At 49.3% G+C, this 23,178-nt stretch overlaps 1 protein-coding gene across 2 annotated transcripts in view; it reads left to right on the forward strand.

Annotated features, from left to right (window-relative positions):
• Positions 1-23,178, forward strand: part of GNAO1 (G protein subunit alpha o1) — a 135,289-nt gene that overhangs the window by 41,834 nt on the left and 70,277 nt on the right. For both annotated transcript variants that reach the window (XM_064670642.1, XM_064670643.1), the window contains exon 3: positions 3,600-3,741. In XM_064670642.1, coding sequence (XP_064526712.1) covers positions 3,600-3,741 — 142 coding nt within the window. The remainder of the gene's footprint in view (positions 1-3,599; positions 3,742-23,178) is intronic.

Genomic DNA, 23,178 nt, shown 5'->3' on the forward strand with positions numbered 1-23,178 from the left:
AACGTGGCAACATACGGGGTTTGTTGTTAGCAGCTGAGGGATGGGGAGCAGGCATTAATGGGTACCTCAGGCAATCAGGTTGGTTCAGTTGTCTCTCACCATTCCATTCAGAGCACGGTGTTTCATTAGTCACTTGGTGAATGAAATGGCTTTTTAATTGCTCAGAATCACTTTTTAAAATTACAGCATTCTCTCCCCCCTCCACAGCCCTTGGGGATCCTCTTAAATCCCTTTTCTTCCTTTGCCCTGGAGAGAATCAGTTCTGGTGTGGCAAAGAGGAACCTGCCTGCAGCAGTTTTGTTTGTAGTTCAGACACAGAGAAAGATATAAGCCATTTAGAAAACAGAGGATTCACATTTTCGGTGAAAACACTCTGTTCCCAGAATTTGCAGGTTGCTTAAGGAGTAGCCCACCCTCCCTAAACCTTGAAAGTCTTTACAGTCTTGACACACTGCTCACTTCTGGTAGTTCCCACACTTTTTTACTGGGCACAGCTCACTACAGCACCCAAACCCCACTGCCCCTGTGTCCTGTGGCACAGGAGCTGGCTCAAGCCACATCCCAGAGCAATAAACCTCCCGGGAGCCATGTTGGAGCTTTAAATGTCCTCTAGGCAGTAAAGCACTACAGCAAGCAAGAAAAAAAGGTGTATCCCAAACGGGTGAGTGGCAGCAGGAACATTTCCAAAGGACTGTGGAAAAAGCTGCATTTGAGCCATGGGATGGCCAAGGCAAGCAAATGGAGAAACGTTTGCAAAAAGCATATAGGACAATAAACCAGTTCATGGTGTCCTAGCAGGCTGTGGAATGGGAGTCAGTGGGGATTTGCTCTCTCAAATATTAGGTAATGGGCTAACTGTGTGATTGATTAATCCACAGGTACTTCCTACAGCAGAACTCAACACTGGCACCCACAGGGCTGCTCTCAGTCACCGTGGCTGCATTCCCAGAGAGATTGCACACAGGAACAATTGGGGTGTTTTGTCTCCACTCTCTTTCTGCCCCCTTTAAAAGTAACACTTTTATGCCTGTGCCTTGAACAGTGGCAGTGTGTTGCCCAGCTGCAGTGTGTTCCCTGAGGGATCCCAGGGCCACTCTCCATGGTTTAACTCTGCCCCTTCAGCACAAGGAGCCCTGGTATTTGACTGGGAGCTTACTGGCTTGCAGTATTTAGAAGTGAAAATGTCAGGCACAAGGCCAGAGACAGTTCAAACTCCAAGGAGGACCAAAGCTCACCTCTTTCCCCATACAGATGTTCAGCCCTCTTTCTGCCTTCTCAGTTCCTGAGTTGATGTCTGTCAGTGAAAGGCAGAAACAAAGCCAGCCCAAGGTGTGGGCTCACTTCCATCTCCTCCAGCAGCTGGACCAAACAAATTCAGCAGTATCCTCTTGAGCCATTGCACTGCCCCTTGTGCCTGATCTCACCCTTTTTTTCCCCTTCCCTTATATTTTCTTCTCTTAGTTGCCCAAAAACCAACATTTAGTCTCGCTCGTCCAAAATCCAGCCCTGAGCCAACCAACCAGAACGAATGAATTATTCCTGGTGATGCTTTTGCTAACTGCCTGCCTGCCTCCCCTGGGGCCCCTGCTCTGCTGAGCTTCTTGCTGCCGTGCTCATAGCTGGGAGGAACCGGTGCTGCACAGTCTCCCTTGGATTCAAACAGGATTGATGCAGGTCCTTGTGCCTTGTGCCAACCATAACTCTTCAGGTTTGACTGCAGCTTTTGGCAAAGAACACATTTCCCAGAAGTTCAGCAACTTGTCTGAGTACCAGTAAATGATCCATGAGACCCAGTGTCGACACACAGCTCTGCTGCCCCCCACTCCTTCCCTGTTACTCCAATGCTGCTGTTCCAAACCTCGGCACAAGCACTGGACTCGTGCAAAATCAAAGCTACAGGGTACAAGGTCTGCTGTTGCCCATAACTCCATCAAAATCCAAACTAGCTCTTGACAAATTGGCAAGTCTGGATTTAGTAAGTCAGACAGGTTTTCATCCACCCCTGTTCATCTCAGCCTAGGTGGGGTGAACCAGCAGCTCCTTGGGCTGTTTCCAGCTCACCAGCACCATTCCCCTTTCCTGGAGGGTACCCCCACAGAGGGCTCTGCCCAGTTCCTCACATCAGTAGCTTAAAAGTTTCCTGGTCACCAAATAATTTGAATTCTTGTCTGTCTGAGGCTGTCTTTGCTTGTAGTCATATTTTTTTGCGACTCAGGGGCTGTTCAGCAGCTCTTCCCAGGAGCTGAGTGTTCAGTGTTGAGTGAGCCAGGGTTGTGGTGGGGACAGCAGAGAGTCAGTCACTTTGTGTTAGGAAACCTTTCTGTGAGTTTCCCACCAGGGGAAGGAGATCTCTTGTCTTGGTCAGCATGTTTCTACCAGCCTTGCTCTTGGTGTAGTCATCTGTTAATAACACAGGGCTGGCATCCAGCCCTGCCCTCCATCCCAGCACTGTATCCATGGCAAGCTCATGGTGATCCCCACCAGTGCTCCCTCTCCCCTGGGAGGTGCCAGCACTGCTCGGGACCTTCAGCTGTGTGTGTCTGGTTTAGAAAAAAAGGCATCAAAAATCCTGTTCCTGACAGGGTGCTTGGTTTTCTCAGCGACCAGATCTGTTACTGAAAGACTCTCTGTTGTCCAGGGACATCTGAGGATGAGCAAACAAGGATTTCATTTTAGCTAAGCAGATCATCCTCTCTTCTGACATTTAAGACAGGATCATAACTTATATCTTCACTGGGAAGAATTATTGTCAAACACAATTAGCTCTGCAAATCCTAGCTGTTTTCTAGACACATCCAGGCTTAGTTCTAGAGTTACTTAGAGATGAACAAGTTACAGGGGTCAGTCTTCTGATCTGAGCAAGGGACTGCAAGAACTCCCTCCATCAAATAGTTCCTTTGTGGAGTTTAACAGAGACCAAGGCACGGAGCATCCTGTGTGCAGAGCTGATGGGACTGGGGGTCCCGTTCCCATCTTGCTTTGGGAAGGGATAACACAACACACCTTGAGGCAACAAAAATCCCAGCACTGTTTCTAAAGGGGAAGGAAGGAGGGCAAAGGAGAGGGGGAGGGTTGCAAATACTTTAAATGCTACCTAACTAAGTCACTTCCCCTCTCCATGCTGTGTCTCCAGGCGTACCAGGAGTATTTCTACTCTAGTTCCTTCCATAAGGCACCTCAGGAGTTCCTGTTGAAAGGACTAGACAAGAAATAGGGGTTTCTATAACTTGTTTCAGTGGTTAAGATCTGATCTGGTGGTCACTATAAGCATTGAACATATTTCCACAGCCCTTGACTGGGAAGGTAATGTGGGATCTGGAAACCTCCCCCCTGTGACCAGTGAGCGTGTGAACATGAGGTGCTCCAGGTTCCAGTGCTTGCAGAAAACCTCTTTGAGAGAGAGCAAAAGGGATGCTAATTCCAGCACTGGGCTCAGACACTACTGGTGAACAACCAGAAAGGTTTAAAAAGAAATGCTGACTAAATTAAGCAAATCAAGCGAGCAGATGTGCTCTTCAGAAGGGCACAGCTGCCTTTTAAATGTCTCCCCCACTGAAATTACATTCTCAAGAGGTTTTTGTCCTTTGCATTTTCTTCAGGATCATCCACGAGGATGGCTTCTCTGGGGAAGACGTGAAGCAGTACAAGCCAGTGGTCTACAGCAACACTATCCAGTCCCTGGCAGCGATTGTCCGTGCCATGGACACCTTGGGCATCGAGTACGGCGACAAGGAGCGACGGGTGAGTGACAATCACCCTGCCTGGGCACAGCTGGGCGCCTGCAGAGCACCCACAGCAGGCATTGGCACAATCTCAGTACCTCGGAGGGAAGAGGAGGGAGGGGAGGATATTTCCATCACCACTGTGTGCCTGTTGCACCAACAGAGGCACAGTTCCATTCACTGTTCCATCTGTGCCCCACGCTGGGAAGGCAGCCCCGTGTCACCACAGCCACCCTCCCTCATGCCCTGGCACCAGCCAGGCCAGGGCAAAACACCAGTCTGCTGTCTAGGGGTGGCCTGGACAGAGGTACCCAGAGACCTGGGGAAACAGGGAAAACATGGAAGCCTTGCTGCTGTTCCAAGCCCTTCCACCAGCCTGCTCATGTAGGAAAGCTTTTAGGATTGACTTGATTGGGGCTCGACTGGCTTTTACTCACACATCCCCCATTTAAGTGTACCCAAACAGCAACTTCCCATGAAAACAAGGGGATATTTTATTTCAGGGAGGTTGGTATGGACAGGCTCTTAGGCAGCAGCATTGGCATGTGTCTTATCAGAACAGCTATGTGATGCCTGGCAGCCTCTGGTGCCACACACCTAGGCCAGCCTGTCCTTTTACAGTTGCTGCTCTGTGGTTACTTTCACCAGCTCTCTATTTTTAAACAGTGGCTCCTCTGTGAGGTGCCCCTGCCAGCCTCTGCCTTGCCTTTTTGCATTTTTGGCTCAGACCAAGCCCACACAGAGAAACCCAGAGCCCTCAAGGGGAGTCAAGACCTCCCTTTTTGCATGCTGCCATCCCAGAGAAGTAAAACTACTTGGTTTCACTGGAAATAAAATAATTTCATATTTAAGCCCAGGTAAAAGCAAAGTCCTATATGCCACTGAGTTTGTCATGACTATTTTTAGGTAGCTCTCAAGTGACAGATGTATGACATACCCCCAACTCCTTATCTGAGGGTTGATAACAGAAGCATTCACTAGCGGGGATGCCAAAATCCCGCCGTGGTGTCACTGCATGAAGAGGTGCCTTATTTCTCCCGGTTGCAACGACGTATTTTGATTTCTTTGCATCTGGGGATTTTCTCCTAAATCCTGGAGACATTTCTGTCCCAAAGGTGGAGCTGATCCCATAATGGAGTTCCTGTGAGGCTGCCGAGCTAACGCTGATGGCTCCCAACCCAACACATTAATCTGTTGATTACTCGGTGACTCAGCTCCCAGCAAGGCAACGTATCTCGTCTCAGCTAAAAACCTGTGCCCAGGAAAACAGAAACAAATCGTTCTCCATGTCTGATAAACAGTCTGTGGCAGACAGCATTAAAATATACAATTTCTTCTTTTTTTTTTTTTTTTTTTTAAAAACGCCCCAAGTCCCAGCGCGAGGAGGGAAAGCTCGTCACTGCTCTAGTGCCAGGCCTGGCACAGCGTGCCAGGGGGAGGGGGAGAGCTGTCATCAGCACTGCCAGGAACGAGAGGTGGGGTGCTGGTCTGCACAACGTGTCGTGCTCGTTCATATTCCGATGGAAAAGACTCCAAATGTTCCTGGGATCATGTGATAAATGGGGCTGGAGAGGAGCTCAGGAGGTGTCTAGCCCAGCCTCCTGCTCAGACAAGGTTAGCTCTGAGGTCAAACCAGGTTGCTCAGGGCTCTACCCAGTTGGGTCTGAAATCCTTCAGGGATGGAGCCTCTGTGGGCAACCTGCTCCTCTGCTGTGCTGTCCTCAGGATGGAAGGGTCTGTCCTCACATTAGTGTGAACCACTCTTGTTTCAGTCTGTGTTTTGTGGCTGTGGGGGTCCAGTGTTACACCTTGCAAAGTGAAAGCAAGTCAGATGAAGTTCTCCCCAGCCTGGTTTCCCCTAAGGTGTGTAGTCCTGGAGAAGTAACTCCTGTCCTGCTGGCTGTGTCAGACCAGCCTGCCACAAACCACTCCAAACCAAACCACAGCTGGGGGGGCTGATTCAGAGTCTCTGCTCCCTTCGTAGATGGCAGAAATATTTCTTCATCCAGCAGCAGACAAAGGGGAAGGAAACTGAGTCTCTCAGGCCATGATCTTCCACTTGGCTCCTTTCTCTCAGGCCACCTCCACAGAAAGTTGCTGGTATTAGCATGAAATAGTATTTATTTTAATCTTACAAAGAAGCACATGGCTTCTGCTACCCCGCTTTTGTTATTAATGCACAGCTGCTACAAAGAGGGGCCATTAAACAGGCGATTTGTTGAGTATTATGCTACGTGGTTCATCCCTTTTCAAGCAAAGCTTTTCTATTTTAAAAGTCATTCCTCAGCCAAGGGTTTCCAACGCAAATCTTTTAGTGGGGGATTTTCCCCTACTCATCACTTAAGCCCCCAGGAGAAGAGAGCTCAGGAGGGAAGCCAGGGCTGTGGCTCAAGCCTGATTCAGCAAGCAGGAAAGGAGGGGACATGCCTGGAACAGGTTTTCCCCAGGGACCACTTGGCTATTACCACTTCCCCTATCTCACTTCCTGGGAGACACATCTGCCCCTGTATCCCTCCCAAATGGCATCCTGACCATGCTCAGAGTGGAAAAAAATCCTTACCTAGTTAATAAATGTGAATGAGATTATTTGTGTCATTCTTATTGAGGGAAAACAACCAAATCCTCTCTCTCTGTTCTCATTTTCCTCCTGCCCATAATTGTACCTCCAGCATTTAGTCTAATAGTAGTGAAAGATTGGGGGAAGAGCCCAGACTAAACCCTGTAGCTTTTGGCAGTCAAAGTGAGATCGATGTGAGAAATAGGAGCTAAAAAGACAAAATAAATCACAAAAAGCAGAAGCTCCGGGTCTCGCTGACCCTCTCTGCTGACAAGGACCTGTCCCCAGGTTAAGAACAAAACAGTCTGCGTGTAGGATTTCATTTTTATGTGTGCTCCTTGTCCAGGGCAGCGGGTTCCCTGCGGCTGTGCCTGGCTCAGGGAAGGTTCATGGCCTGTGGGCAGCACCCAGGTCCTTGTCCCGTGTCCTTCAGCGCAGGGAGGCAGGAGCACATCCTGCCAGCTTGTGGCACACTGTCACTGCACACAGCAGGGAAGGTCAGTGGGAAACTCCAGAAGAGATGTGCAATGCAGAGTCACAAATCCTTTCTGTGCTGCAAGAGGGAGGGTGAGAAAGGAGCAGTGGGTGAGGAGACGGGAGACAGCGGCGGGAGGAGCAGCATCCGAGGGGTTCCTCACCTCCAGGGCCACCAATTCCCAGAGTCTGGGTCCCCCATGAGCCAAGGGCTTACACACAGCAAGAGGGGCAGAGGCTTAGTCTGGCCTGCCTACTCAGGACCCTCCAGCTGGTCTGTAGGGCACTGCTCAGTCCTTACCTTTATAATCAGATTACAGGCAGGAAAGAGTCAGGCTGTAACGTGTAGCCTCTGGATTAAATGGTCCTCTAAAGTGCAAATGTATTAATAAAACAAGCTCCTCACTGATTCCATTTCAGTGTACCCAGGCAGAGCAAATGGGAAATGGAGGTTTGAAGCCAGGAATCCAGAAGCCAGTCCAAGTGTTTGGAACTGACCGAGCAGGAAGGGCAGGGGAAAATGGATTCTCGTATCTCTGTTTGAAGAGCTGTTTCCAAAGTCTGGCTTCAGAAATCCCAACCAAAACAAGTACAAATTCTCTTCCTGGGTGGGTCAGTGCTGACCCCAGAAGCTGCTTGGAAAAGCAGCACATGCAATGCCACCTGGGATAGATGCCAGAGCTGCAGCCAGGCTGGGAGCTGGGGGTGTCTGCAGATTGGAGGGGTTGGTCCCTGGCTGCAACGAGCCTGCCCAGGCAGACACCCTGCCCCGTGCAGGGTGGTATGAAAACAGCTGTGGAGTGTGCTCTTATGTTCATAAACCAGACAGAAACAGGCTGAAACTTTTCAGAAATTACTCAACAGAGAATCCAAATATCAGTTGCGTGGCTCAGATCCAAGTGTCTGAGGTGGCAGGTCACAGGGCCAGCACTTGGGGTCTGGAGGTGGCAGGCAGTGACCTTCACAGTGAACTTTTTTCCCCATGTGAGTCTGGGCATGTGTCTGCTTCAGCTATGAAAGGGAAAACTAAAAAGCTGCTAAAGTGCTAAAATATTTTGATAGGGATTTTCATTTTTCCTTCGGACTTTGTAGCAAACTGTGTCTGTGGTGACCTTCTGCTGTGTACAGTGTGTAACTCCTGCACTGAGAGCCAAACAAGGACGTGCTGGGACATTTTAAAATACTGGCTAGTAGCATGTGAAAAAATGTCTGTAGTGTGATTGACCAGCCCACCCGAGGTGGCTGGCAAAGAGGGCCACGTCAAACTGCTTCTGAACAGTGAGGTGTCTGCAGAAACTCGGTGCCTCCAGCCCCATCCCCTCTGCTCGTGCTGAAAGGGGATTTTAGGAGCAGCCCTCTTCCTCCTGCTCCTGCTCGGCAGTGGCAGGAGCAGGGCTGCAGCCACTGTCACCTGCTGCCTTCCAGGCACTCGAGGGGAGCAGTGTGGGAGGGGATCTCTTTTGTAAGACCTGCTCCTGTGTGACTGGATTTTTCTACTTGTCAGCTCAAGGTATTTGTGGATGTTACTTCATTTCAGTCAGGTATCTGTTTAGACCAGCTGGCTCCAGCTGCGTGTCCCTAACCCAAGCTCTCTCAGAAATGCAAAAAGGCTGCTAATAACTTTGGGGAGGGCAGGGGAGGTTAATGAGGCACTGCTGTGCTGGTAGGAAGCTGGCTGGATCATCTGGGGGATGGACACAGTATTCTCGGGTTTGTGCTGCTTTCCTGAGGATGCAGCCAGCCCTTGCTGATCTGCTGTAGTGAGCAAAGAGAACGTCACCATGGTGAAGCATAACTTAGGGCTGCTTTGTAGAAGAGCAGGATGGAGTGGGAGAAAAGGGAAAATGGAATAAAGGGGTGGCTTTAGACACCCCATTTTTGCCTGGTGTCAGCATTTGTCTGGATGTCCAGCTGCAGCTGAAGTTATATAATCATTGCTGCTGTACTGGTTCTGCTGGTCTCAGACCCATTACAAATATCCGAGTGACAGCCCAGGACCAATATTTCAGCCTGCCCTTCCTAAAGGTATGTCACTCTTTTCCATTAAGGCTGAAGTCATCTTTCTCACACACCTCCCTCTGGGTCCCTCCACGAGGTGCATTTCAGTTGCCATCACTCGTGTTTCTGAGCAGTGGGGACAAATAAAAGGCAGGGCATTTCTTGAGAGGTGGGAAAGAGGAGAGGAAAGCGTTTGTTATTGTCGCAGCCTGCCTGGTTGCCAGGGAGATGGTTGGCTCGTTCAAGAAACGCTTGTGATTGCTGGCCAAGATGGCCAATGTATTGGGAATCTTTGTTGCAAAACGAGGGTGTGGGAGAAAGAGGGAGGCAGCAAAGAACAAGGGAAACCCCAGAGTAAGCTCTGCCTGCGTGGTCATGCCACATGACCCACACGCCCTGCAGCAACACTTCTGGAGCCTCTCTAACCAAAAGCTGCACCTTCCACATCCCAGTAATGTGTTTTCCTCCTTTGGAAATGTCTTGAGCCTCTGAAAACACAAAATCTTTCTCTAATAAACGATCACAGTAAAGTACCAGCAAAGCTCAAAGCCAGTTCATGATAACCCTTTGTGCCAACTGAAACAGCCTGGAATGGTCTCCTTCCATGCCTCTGCTCTGCCTCCTGGGGAGAGGCAGCCAAGTCAGCTGAGATGCGTGGCTGGACCCAGCAGACCCTGCTCTGCTGCAGCAGCAGCAGCACAGCCTGGCCCCCTTCAGCTCCTGTGAGCTGAAGTCGTGATCATCAAGTCAGGAACACACAGTGATCTTCACAGAGCAGAAATGATCCCCCAGATTCAGTGTCTGGCTTGCTGCAGTCATGCTGCTAATAAAGACAGCCATTAGAAGGGAGAGCAAAGCAGCTGCTGTCATGGCTATAAACACATCAGGGCTTGCTCCTGCACACAGAATTTGGCCTAGAAGAGCCATGCAGTTAAATAAGCAGGTTGTAGGGCTGGGGACTGCCAAGTCTTCCTGTAGAGTTCTGCTTAGGCTATTCAGGACAGCAGTCTGTCCTCCTTTCCAACCTGGGTAATTCCACTAGAAAACTGGCAATTCATTTAGGGCTAAAATGTGATCTCAACTCTGGCACTGCCCAGATTACAGCTATTTACAGGGCTGCATTAGTGATGATGAGCAACAGTCAGAATCCCAGGCTTCTGCAAACGTGTGACAGTGCTTGTGAGCAGGGAGACTTCGGGAGGGAGGTGATATCAGCTCATAGGAAAAGGGGAGAGATGGGGACAAACAGAAATAGCCCAGAAAATGTAGTAGTAGTAGAAGCAGCTGGGTGCTCCAGGCAAGAGACTGAACTGCACGGACAGCGCTGCACCCAGAGGCAGCACCAGGAACCTTTCTTTCAGCAGAAGACTGTCAATCACTCACAGGAGCTCTAAAAACCCCAACTTCCCCAGTTTTAGTTCAGATTCCTAAAGAATGAAAAGAGGCCTCTTGCAGTGGAGCCCAGAGGAGGCAGGGCAGGGTGGGTGGTGGGGAGGGCTCTCGCTGGGAGGGGCCACCTTGCCCAGCTTTGGTGTGCCAGCAGGATGTTTGTGCCAGCAGGATGTTTCTCACACTGGTCCTGTTTCAGGGTGATATCCACGGTGTTGGCACAGCAACACTTTAACCCTCACTGGAAGGAAACACTGGGTCTGCTTTTTGGGTTCTCCCAGACACTGTGGGTTGGCAGTGAATGGGCAGCAGTCAGAGGACAGGGTGGAATAGAAGTTCACCTGGTCTTCCAGTCCCTCCGTGCAGCCAGAAATCTGTTCCTAAAAAACACATTTCTAGAGAAAAAAGTATTGCAAAGCACTTCAACATCATTTCTAAGTGAGCCAGATGAGAGTAAGAGATGTGGTCACACCTTAAAATGCTGCTCAGATGTGTTTCTTTGGTGAGCACTTGGCATCAGCCAGGCACTGTGGGTTGGTGATACTTGCTGTCCATGCTGTCTTCCCAATTCTGAGATGAGCTTTATAGCTAAACATCCTACAGAAACACTGACCAGAACAGATGCCATCAATTAAAACTAGCCTTTTAATTTTCTTTTGAAGAAAAACAAAAGAGATAAAGAGATGTCTCAGGGGATCATTGATAAGAGAGAGATCCCAGTCACCTCACCCCAACTCCAAGCTCCAGATTAATCACATCTTTCACCACCTAAAGAGGGCTTTAAAGAAGATGGTGCCTGCATCTTCCCAGAGAGACACAGTGAGAGGACAAGGCAGCAGTCACTGGGGCCAGGAAGGGGAATTCCTGTTGGAGATGGGCTTGGGCTCAGAGTGCTTTTCCTCTTCTTCTCTCCATGGCATCCAGAGAGATCAGGGCAGTCTGCACTTGAAGGGCCACTCATCCCTTTGGGAATTAGAAGAGTGGAGGGATAAGAGAGGTCTGAGGACATTCATATATGAGAGAATCAGTGAAAACAGGAAATACCCAAAAGGTGATTTTTAAATTATGGGTATTGCCTTCCTCTTCAGCCAGCTGCCAGGAGAATGGCTTCTCAGATGAGTTTTCCTGGTGTTGTCTGCTCCCTGGCTGGTGGAAAACACAACCTCCTTGGGTACAAATCCATCTTTTGAGATGCTGCTTTTTTCATGGTGCTTCTGCTGTCAACTGCCATTTCAGGCTTGATTTCTGGGGAATGAACAACACTAAGGCCTCTAAAGGATCCTTGAGAAGGATCCTCACCTCCCCTAAAACTGTCCAACACCCCTGTCCACCTGTGAAAATGCAGACCCTGTGCCGTAGGGAGGTTAAACTTTTCTGCTCCTTGTGTGCAAGCTCTCTCTTCACTGAGACAGGGGTGTATTTTTCCTCCATGAGCTTTACATGTTCGATACTGATTTTTTGGATGATGCAGCGAATATTTTTAGTTTGAAAAGAAGAAAAAAAAACCCCACCCAACCCTGTTCCGTGGAAGAAGGGCTGCCTGCCTTCCCCTGTGAGATTTGTTATTCAAATGCAGCTGCAGTCAGGGCTGCCAGGGCGGTGCTGTGCCAGGGAAAGGCTCAGCACACAGGGGAGAGCAAAGCAGCCACGGGACTGTGACACTAGGGGTGAATTAATGAGAGGTGGGCTGCTGCTTCCCATTCCCACAGGATACCCATGGAAGATGGTTCTCTGGGAGCCCCTGCAAAGCACCAGAGCGGGACAACACAAAAGACAAGGTGTTCAAAACTATTTGGCAGAAGAGCTCAGCTGGAGCAGAGCCCTGAGGAGGTGAAAACCTCCTTGTTGCATGCCAAGGGGGTTCCTGGCAGTGCCTGGATCCAGGGTGGGGTGCGGGTCAGGTGAGGGCTGGCTCCACACCCCAGTCCACTCCTTCCTGGTGGATGGCACAGCCTGGCCAAGGTGGATTTGAGCTCAGCTCAGCAGCTCCCTCGGGGCAGGCAGCAGTGGCCTTGCCCTGGGGAGCATCTGGTGTTGGTGAACACTCAGACACTGTCTGTCCTTCACTGGAGCCTTTCTGTCCATAAAGGGATTGAAGGGCCTGGAAGCCAAAACAAAAAATACATCTGGGCATTTGATGTGCTGCACAACTGAGGCACTGAGGTTAAACACTGACAGGGCAGAGCTTCAGAGATGCTTACACGTGTTTCTCCTGTATGGGTGATCAGGCACTCACTCAAGTCCTTCCAGAAAGTCACTACCAGGTTTGAGACTGAAGGTCAGGTTGCATCTGGCTGCAGCCTGGTGCAGGCAGGATTCTGCCTTCAGGTGTGATTGCAAGTCAGCTCTCCCAGCAGCAATTGCAAATAACTACAAACTACTCAGCACATTTCAAATACATGTCAGTTATTAAGTGGATTTATTTCCCTCTCTTCTGGGAAGTGTTGGGAAGCGCTGCTGAGTCACGCTTCTTACTCACCAGTTTTAGGTATGCCATTTAAAATATTTGTTTTCTGCATGCCTTCTATGATGTTCCTATTATTTGAATGTCTCCAGACATAAAATGAAAACATTTATATAGGGTATCCCTGGTCTTCAGCAGATCTCTGGTGCATAACTCACAAAAAGGTGTAAAACAAGGGAAGGGACCTATCCCTTGGCTCTGTTGTATGATGCCTATTCACAGATTGTGGTGAGGGGGAATGCAGTCTTTGCTCCCAAATGGCAAGACCACAAGCAGGCTGGGCTTGGGACAGCCTGGGAGGCAGGAAGGAGAGTGTGGGCAGCTGCCTTGCTGTGCCCAGGCACAGGGGAGGGGAGGGATGGGGAACAGGGTCCTTGCTCACACCAGGTGCTCTTAACTCGGGACACAACATTGTCCTGCCATGGCCCACTCTGGCCACAGACCCCAGAGCAAATCACCCCTGAGGGACACCATGTCCCGTGCCCTGGCAGGAGCACCAGGTCCCAGGGCACACTGAGCCCGGGTGCTGGGCTGCCTCAGGCTCTGGGAGAGCAGGTTTAGTTGTCACCTCAGCAGGGAGGTGTTGGGAAGCCTCCTGACAGCCTGGGCCCTTCACACCCTGAAATTAGCCCAGACAAGGCAACCCACTGGGGCAGAGGAGCCATTCCGTGGCCTGTGGCTGTGAAGTCCCCTCCTTCCAAAAGGGGAATTTTGCTGAGCTGTTGAGGCAGGGAGTCAGAGCTGGGAGACAGAGCTGGGAGACAGAGCTGGGAGACAGAGCTCCCAACTGGTCCCTGCCCTTAGGGAAGGTAAAATGTGCCCGAGCCCCGCAGCCCCTGCTCCTCCCGAGGGGAATCCTGTCCCTCCAAAGGCTGCTCCTCACAGGCTGGGTCAGCCAGGGGTGTCACAGGGGTGTCACAGCTCCCTGGGGACAGCTGCCCTCCCTCCCACATGGGCACAGGGGGATGGCAGCACCTCCAACGTGGCCCTTGTACTGCATCAGTCACGGGCATGGTGGAAGAATCTGTCACACAGGGAGACTTTATTACCTGAATACAGGTTTTACTGAGGCTATTAATCAGTACTGTGTACCTTGGTAATAACTGATTAAAGGTACCACAGGGGAACTTATTAACAGCTCTGATTACTGCTTTGACCTCAGCCTTACCCACAGAAGGGGATGTGAGGGTGCCTCACCCAGGGCTGCAGGAGCTCAAGGATGCCATTCACCCAGCTCAGGACTGCTGGGCGGGAGTTTTTGGTGTTTCATTAAGAGGAAGGAGAGAATCAACCTCCAGATGAAGATTAGAAACAACAAAGCCTCAAGAGCTGCCATAAAACAGCATCATTTTGCACCGTGGCAATGTTTAGCCTTGTGGTCAAAGCCAGAGAGAGAAAATGGGGAGGAAGAAAGTGCAGGACAAGTGAATTAGCCCGTGTCTGGTTTAGGGGTTTTGATAGATGGTCCTGAGGGCCCCAGGACACCTCATCCTTTCCCAGCAGAGACCCACATCTGTGTCACATCCCCCAGGAATCGCTCCAGGCACCACAGCACATCCCTTCCAAGTGTCAAAACCCACTCAGGAGCCGAAGGAAATCACAGGCTTTGAGCAAATTTCCTCCTTTCTGCTGTGCTCTTGGTTTTCCAGGGCTACAGGAGTTTCTGGTTTGCAGCATATTGTATCTGTGCTGATGGCATGACTGTTGCTAGATACTTTTCCCTGGCTAAGAAATAACTCCCCTAGGTTGGCTATTTATAATTAAGTCCTCATTTTCCTATAGATTGGTTTAAGACTACATTAACTCCATTGATTAGACAGGAATTACTCTTGATTTACAGTGAGATGGTGGGAATGGAGAATGAAGTGACACACAGGAGCAATCCCACAGTAAATGCTCGGGTTGGCTGTTTGGTTGTTATCCACCTTTCTGCATTTTAAAACTCCCTGAGCAGATGTTTGCTCCTTTATGTGAAGGGGGGTAGTAATTCAGTCTTACCTGCTGGATACACCTTACAGATGTTCTGTTGGGTATCCAGGCCCCTGGGTCATGTGTTGACTACAACCAATTACTCTTTAGTTAGCCTGGTAGTAAAACAGGAGCAAGACTGTCCTCCAGAGAAATGGCTTCCAGTTTGAAGAGGTTTTACAAGTAGGGATGGGAGGAGAATGTGTTGCACAGAGGAGAGGAGTATCCAGTAATGAGAGAGAAGACACAATCAGACTTACATCTCCAAAATAACTCTTTACAGGTTTGGGAAGGAAAAAGGGTCCCATCCTGCTCCCTCCCACTTGCCAGCAGCTGCTGTGCTCCAAAGGAAGAACCTTCTTCCCCAGCCTTCCTCAGGAAGGGCACAGCAGGACACACCCCTGCTCACTCCCTGTGGATCACAGCTCAGCCCAGCTCCCATCCCTGTCTCTGTCCGTGCCACCAGAGCTGAGCAAAAGGAGGCAGAGGCAGAGAAGCAGAGCTTTCTGAGTCCAGGGGAGTGCTTGGCTGTTACTGAGTTTTTATTTAGCATTGTGAGAGCTTTCAGTGCTGGTAGATGATATTGCAGTCAGCTGAAGAACTTTTTTCTGAGAAGGGGATGCCAGCAGCCACCATCCAGTGAGTTTGGATTAGTTCTGGAAAGTTGTGAATTGGTTCCTTCCAAGTGAGGATACCATAATCATGAGGCATGTTTCTAACCAGTGATATTTGTGCTGTCCTTATTTGAGTCCCTTAGTTTTAAACAGGCTTTTGTCTCAGTCCAGCTGCCCTCAATGCACGCTGCAGGCAGCCCCCACTGAGGTGCACACCTTTTGCTAGTGAGCTCAAGTTCTGCATCTCTCAGCTGCTCTGGCACATGTGTCTTCCCATCTAACTCCCACTGATGAGATCCTTCACCAGGAGATGGCAGGAAGTTAAACCTGCTGGCTGCAGCTGGGGTGAGCCTGCTGCTGGTGCAGCCTCCTTTAATTTGCTCCAGAGGCAAAGGACATAGCAGGGCTGAAAAGACCCTATTCAGCATTACAGGGGATCGTGAGCCAAGTTCAGGCACGTCTTGTGACCAGTGAGTAGGCAAAAATCCTCATTTCCTCAGCTTTCTCTCCAAGAACAAAACCTCAGGAAGGCTGTAGGACAATTTGTAGCAGCATGTAGGGCTCTGCAGGGCTCAGCTTTTGGCTCAGATGATCTTTATGTTATGGTGGACTAAGTGAGGAGCACCTTCTATTTCTTGTTGGTGATCCAAGCAAAAAATTTACACATGCTAAACAATCCTAATGCCACAGCCCTGCCCTGTGTACCAGGAAGAGGGAGCATATACCCAGCATGAGGACTCTGCAATTTCAGCTTCAAGGCTCCCAGGCCATGAGGTTTCAGAAACCAAGAGGCACCAGACCCAAACCACAGCTCTGCTTATTTCAGTCATGGGTTGTACACACAGATATTTTCCATACTGAATCAGCTTAAAAGCCACCTCTTGGGGTGACCCTGCCCTTTTCTGGCCCCCCCTCTTTCCATTCCTGAAGGAATGTGGGGTGCAAAGCCTGGCCCTGCTCGGGCAGTGTGTGGGCTCAGTGTCCCCCAGCACACACCCCCCTCCCACTGCCCTTCCCTGGCACCTCTGCTCGGCCAGGCCAGGGAGCCAGCCCTGCCCACCACACTTCAAACCATCAGGAGGGATCAGCAGCTGATACAGTCATTTGTAAAACGAAGAAAGGTGATGAGGAGAGAGCTGCTAAGAGTAATTCACACAGGCAGCAGCTCCTTTTCACCACTAATCATCTGTCCCCTGAAATGCTGGGCAGTGAGACCCCAGCTGTGGGGTCACTCTGCCTGTCAGCAGGCACTGTCAGCTCCATGTCCCCAGGCCAGCCCAAGAGCACAAAGGATAGAGAAAGTGAACCAGCTATTGCACCATGTCCCTTTCTCCTTTGCCATCAACTTTGCAAAGAAAGAGTGGGCAGCAAATAAACATTGAAGGCTGATGGGGAGGGGAAGCCTATCAATCTATGCTATCACTACCTGACTTGCCTTGAAATCCTTCAAGAGATCACCAGGAATTAGTTCCAGTGCTAGATTAGAGAGTCTTCAGTGACCCTTTAGGAAGAGAACTGACCTCAGGAGCCAAGTCCATCACAAAGCACCAGCTTTCTGTGAGCTAAATTCCAGATGTAAACAGATGTTCTCCCCAGCAGCCCTTACAAACCCTATTATATGCATCAGGCAGCAGCAGCACACCGTGCAGTTATAAGCCCTTTTCCGTAAGAAGCTGGAGGGTATTGCCTGGGATCAGGAAGAATTAGTCCAGCTAGTTCCTCGAGCCAGAAAAATCAGATTTTGCTTCATACTGATTATGCAGCTCCTGGTTCAGACCAGGAGTTATGATCAGTTTGCTACACTCAGCACTGCAAAGGAGGTTTAATAGTGCCAGGACAGTTTTCAGTGAACCATTTGTCCCTAATCCCACCCACCAGCACGGAACTGGGTTCTTCTCTTGGCTGTTGGAACAAAGGGGTGATCATCCATGGGCTAAAGGGTGGGCTCTTCTCAGGTGGGCAGAGATGATGCTCACTCCACTCTGCTTCTTCCTCGCTGAATCAGACAGCTCCTTTCCTTTGGGGCAGGAGCTGGGTGAAGTGTTGGTGCTCAAGTACCCTCTGCAAATGGCAGCCTGAGTGGGCAAAGCACAGGAATTCCTGTTTCCTCTCAGCTGCCCTGGAAGGGGAGGAAAAGTGCCCATTAATACTTGTGGTAAAGGTGGTAGCTCTGAGAGATGGAATTCTGCCAAAGCCACAGAGACCCAGCTGTGGCCTCTGTTGGGGGTTACCATGGTCCTGGGCTTGAACCAGAGATCAGAGTTGAGTGAAACAATTAGCTGGACCACCAGCACCTCAGTGCACACACAGAGAATTACAGCTGTAAATCCAGGGTGTCTGAAGCAGTGCCCAGCACCTAAATCTGGATGGACACACACTAGGAGTGGTCAGAAATAAAGGGCTTGATGTGTGGAAGGAAAGGAGATCCAATTTCATGTGCAGGACCACCAGCAAAGATTCTCAGCTGGTTGTTTCCAGCTCTTACAGGAAAGAAAGGGGCAGCAGGTTCTAGCTGAATGCTAAATGGAATAGCAGGTAGTGGAGTGATAAAGGTAGCACCTCTGTAACTGCAAAAGGTTGTTCTAAAGGTCAGATCTGCGTGTACTCTCCTAGGTCTGTGAATAGCTATTCCTTTCATCCACAAGTTGAGCTTTTGGCTGGGACAGGCTGCAATAAACAGGGCTGAAGCTGTCCCATCCATTATCACTGGGGATGGCCTGGCTCCAGGAGCAGGCTCTGCCTCTGCAGATAGAACACACAACATGGCAGAGAGCAGTCCAAGAGGGCAGATGGCTCACGTGGACCATCCTCACCACCAAGCCTTCATCCCTGGGCTTCCAAATGCTGCAGTGCCCCTCTGCGGAGAGCCAGCGTGCCCTGTGCTCCTGCCAGCACAGCCCGGGCACAGACCTGCTGCTCTGCACCCCTGGGAGAGCACACTCACAAGCCAGGAGCCTTTCATTCTGTATGCTCTGCCCAAGGCTGTTTGTCTGGAGTTAGGCTTCCTTTTCCACCCCCCAAGGTGAGATGTCAGGAAAGGAGCTCTGGCAGTCCTGCCTCTGTGTTTTCTCTCTCTCGTAGCAAGTCAAAACAGAAGGGCCCCACAGCCCTGGTGACACAAATGGACAGATGAGCCTGGGGGTGACACAGCCCTGCTCTCCCCCTGCTTTTGTGGATGTCCTTCTGCTGTGGTGGCAATGAGGCACTTTAATTGGCAACTAAGAAACAAAACTAAACCCAAATCAGTGTGTGAAATGGCAAACCAAGCTGATGTGTCTCACAGAAAGGATCCCAGGACACCGAGACGGGAGCGCAGGGACTCTCTGGGTGTTCATCCAGGAGTGGGGTTCCTGTGGCAAACAGGCAGCTGTGCCAGAGGGAAGGGGACAGTTCCTTTGGGTCTGCCCATGGCCATCACCTCCAAAGCAGCCATCCTGCCTCCTTCACACACAGTGCAGGGATGCTGGAGCTGGGCAGCCCTGAAGTCCCTGTCCCAGCAAAGCCATTCCTGTGTTAACATGGAGGTGGAGGAAGGCAGATATATTTGCAGGCTATGCTGAATCTCAGCCTACACAGTGAGGTTGTGCTGCTGCCACCATCTCCAGGTGCCCCAGAGGGAAAGTTCTCACACAGGTGATGGAGCTGTGCCCATTGTGAACAGAGCATCAGGTCCAGGAACCCTCTGTATCAACAACCTCTGTATCTGCTGGGCTGATAGAGGTGCAGTAGGTTGGGAGATGATTCCTCAGTGAAAGCAGTTCATCTTCAACCAAAAACCTTAAAAATGTTTTCAGTGACCCCTTAGTCTCTGCCCAGGAGAAAAATATAAGCTGAAAGACTTAATATGGGCTTGTGGAACTAGAGAAACTAATCTTTGCTCTCCTGGGAATCAGCTATCCAGGGCTTCAGCCAGGAAGACCATAAATTGCTCTGGTTTCTGGTGAAAGAGCTGATCCTATAATGCTCTTTGGCATCGCAGGTTTCAAGAAGCAACTTTTTGTTGGGCTACCCTGCTGTCCTATTTATAACCAGCTTACATATAATAAAAAGTGTATCACTCACAGTGCTTTCTAATTAGATGTTGTAACTACAATCCTATTTCACACCACTCTAATTTGCTCCATCACAGTATTTCAGAGTTTTGTATTAACTATATCATGCAGGGCAAACTCTTCAAGGGTTTGAAGCCAGCAATTATGTGCCACTTTGGTTTGTACAGAAAGCTGGTGTGAGTTCACATGGCAACATCCCATCATGACGTCTGAAAAACTGGGATTGGAAGACACTGTTGAAGCTCTGTCCAAAGTCAGGAGTCACTTAGCCCAAAGCGTGGCAACTCAGAGCAAGCTTGCCAGGCTAGAGGGTATTTTGCAATCCCAGTCACTTCTGACCTTTCTGAAAGGACTGAATTTTGAAGAGCCCATATTTGGTAGATCTGCAGAGCAGTCTACATCTAAGCTGTGGCTGACATTCAAATCTCTAAAAATGGAAATGGGCCTTTGTCACTTGAGCTTGGAGATTATTCATTGTAGAGGGGAAGGTCTTGGGAGTAACTGGACTAATGTTGTTGAGCAAACATGACAGGATTAGCACAGGGCAGGATTAGACATTCCCCATTAACACACTGGCATGTGCAAGAGCAGAAGGGGTGTGGGCTGATTCTCCATCTTACTGTAAGTGACTGTGTGTGTACAGCTGCTCACCTTGTCTGTGCAGATCAGAGAACCACTTTGGCTCATTAAGAAACTCCTTAGTAGGTGTGAACACCAAAGATTTGTTAAATGCAGTGGCAGAATTAGCCACTGTTTTTCCATGCATGTTTTGACCTTGGTTTTGCTCAAGTGTTTATTTAAAAAAATAAATAAGCAAACGCATTTTCCTGTTATTCACCCATTGAAAAAACACAGTAAGACTGTGGAGTCCCTGTGATATTTTCAGGAGCTGTTCTCAGCTATCTGTTCAGCTTGAGAGTTTCAACTTGGGAAAAAACAACCATTTCTAAAAGTGCTCTATAGCTGCCTTTGCCTCCACCTCTCTCTTAAAGACCAAAACCTTTGAAATCCTGCAGATGTGTGTTAACACAGCAGAATTGGTCTTGCCAAGCTTCTGTGTTAAAGAGAGCAGCAGCTCTAGGTTGGGGCCTTTCTGAACTTTTGGAAGAACATAGCCAGAAGGTGCCAGAGGATTGTCTCTCCCTCTCCCCTCTCTCCTCCCAGCCCTCGTGCCCCAGCCATGCCAGGCACAAAGATCCCTGTGCAGGGGGATGATCCTCAGCCATGCCAGGCACAAAGATCCCTGTGCAGGGGGATGATCCTCAGCCTGAGCACATCCAGCTCCCTTGAAGTCACCCTGGCCCCAAGGTTTGTTTTGCTATTTTACAACAGAACAAATAGAGCAACATTTCATAACGTTCTAATGAGGCACACTGAGGAATGCCCAGGAGACAGAGACAATATCAGTGTTCCTTGGCACACTGAGAAAATCAAAGGCATTTGTTTGTTATCTGAAATGTCCGTCTGTGTTCCTTTCAGTGGTGGGCAGGCATTTTTTTAGTGTAGGTTCCTGGAAATACTCAGATGTCACTGTCAGTGTGTTCTAAGAGCATTATTTATTTTCAGATGTACCTATAATAACTGAGGCTGAAGCACGGAAATACTCAAAGCCATTACAGGATTATTAAGTTTTGAGTAGCATTTTGCACTCTGTATGGCCCCAAAAGACCTAACATTTGTGGACCTGTTCTTCCCATTGAATGGGAATTTTATCATTGACTTGAGAAAGTCTCAGTGAGAGAGGATTCTTTGCCCACTGAATCACCCAGGGTAGAGCCATCCCAGCAGAGATCAAACTGAAAAGGCACCAACTACATCTGCCATGGGCATTAAGGAAACACCACCTATCCTGTAAGAGTGAGCATTTGGGAGCAACTGGTCTCAGTCTGTGGTTGATATGTCAGAGTTTAAAGCAGTGCCATTAAGAGGCCTCACTACAGCCCTGCACATCCCACTGCATTCCAGAACAACACAGCTCACCAGCATGGATCTGCCAGTGTCCCAGGGTCAGCCCCTGCCTGGGAGCCAGCTGGGTCCACCTGACAGCCAAGGACCCCTCTCTGAGCACTGTCATCACCCTCCTGCCTGCAGGAAAGGCACTGGTACCTCTGTGCTGTGACAGCTGCTGAAGTTTTATCTACGATCCCGATGGTGCCTTTAGAGGATCAGAGAATCACAGAGATGGAAGAGACCCACGAGGATCTTCATGTCCAACACCCTGCTCCTCCTCACAGGACAACCTAGAACTAAATCAGATGACTAAGAACGTGCTGTTCACTCTGTCAAGCTTGGTACTTTTGTTGAAGTTTAAACATCTTCCACTTCTCTAGCCTTGGCAATCAGAGACATATCCCAAAGGCAAATTACTGATGTCAAAATACCTCTGGAGTCTGGCTCAGGCTGGTGCTGGAACAGGCACTGGGACTGGGACTGGCTGCCAGCAGGTGACCTCAGATGAGTCACCCCAGCTCTTTAGGCTCTCCAGCTTTGAGATCTGCCCCTCAAGAAGGCAGCAGAGACACACTGGGCTCCTTGCCCTCGCCCTGGCTGGCAGGGGGTGTTTGCCAGCCTGCTGTAGCTGCTGGCCCAGGTGATAACGGGATGTTTGCTGCCCTGGGGGTCCCAGAGGGGACGTCCTGCAGGATGGGCACATCCAGGCTGACCAGAGGGAAGAGTCAGAGCTCAGGGAGGCTGAGCTGAGCTGACCTGTTCTTCAAAACAACTGAAAACATCCTCTTGAAGCCCTTAAACAGTGAATGCTGCTGCATTTCTAAGAAGCCAGATGATTGGAAGGTATTACCCCATTAAGGGAAGTACATCTCCTGCAAAAAGCATTCCTGAGCAAGTAATGCTGCTCTGCCAGGGTTGACCTTGACAGAGATTTCTCCATTCTCATTCGGATCTGGGAAGCAAGTATGTTAATAAACTCACTGCTGAGAAACTTAATGTTATTCTGTACACTCCATTCACTCTGGAAGCCCAATTAAGCATTAGAGAACAAGGATTTTTTGCCTTTTTAATAACATTTTTTCTGAATGTCACTACTTAAAAAAAAACAAACAGCAGATGAAATAGCCCCTCATCCCTCCACACCAAAGCCAAAATGATCTCAATTAGGTCAGATATGTTCATTGTGGTTTCTCCAATTAAAAAGCTATCACCTTTCAGAATTGTAGTCATCCATCCATCAGGACTCTATCAGCCATCCAGCTTGTAAAAATGAACACTCTTCTGTTATTTTTGAGGACACACAGGCTGTTCCACAAGATCAGCTCGTGCCCACTATTTCAGAATGCCTCTGCAAGAGATTGAAAAAAAGGAGAAAAGTGGTTAAAAAAAGCAGTTCAGACATTAACAATGTCATGGCAACAGCAAATTAGAGCCTCAAAAGCAGAGCTCAGCTTGGGAAGGTTTAGGGAGTCACTGCACTGCAGGACTGAATGAAATATTCAGCACATAAAAGAGGTCCCCAAATGTTTTTTGTTATTTGGGATAATGACGCCAAGCTGACTGCTATTTATGTGTACTTTTGCCTAACCATCGATTTTTTTCCTGCAAAAGATTTTAAAATAGTGTCCTTGTCAGGTAATCGCGGGTCTGTTTTGATTCTTGGGGAACTTTGGCATTTGGGAGTGTAATCACAAACATCAGCTTTTGCTCAAGCAGAAAGCTACTGTTGTAGGAAAAATTGATAGAAGGAAAAATTGAGCATTTGGGGAAAAGTCACCCAGCAAGAGATTTTGTGTGTTGAGTAAGATGGTGTAACGTGAGGTGACAGCCTGACCTGTAACCCACAGTGAGGGATGCAATCTCAATTTCTGTGGGTTCACCTGATGCTGTGCATGGATGAAAGCAGACAATAAACCTCCTCTGCTATTTCTTTTCCCTCAATGCCCTATAGCTTCTCCTCCAGGTCTTTCAGGCTTTTTCTTCCCCGTGA

The sequence above is a fragment of the Pseudopipra pipra genome, chromosome 14 (assembly GCF_036250125.1).
Source record: "Pseudopipra pipra isolate bDixPip1 chromosome 14, bDixPip1.hap1, whole genome shotgun sequence".
Classification (NCBI taxonomy): Eukaryota; Metazoa; Chordata; class Aves; order Passeriformes; family Pipridae; genus Pseudopipra; species Pseudopipra pipra.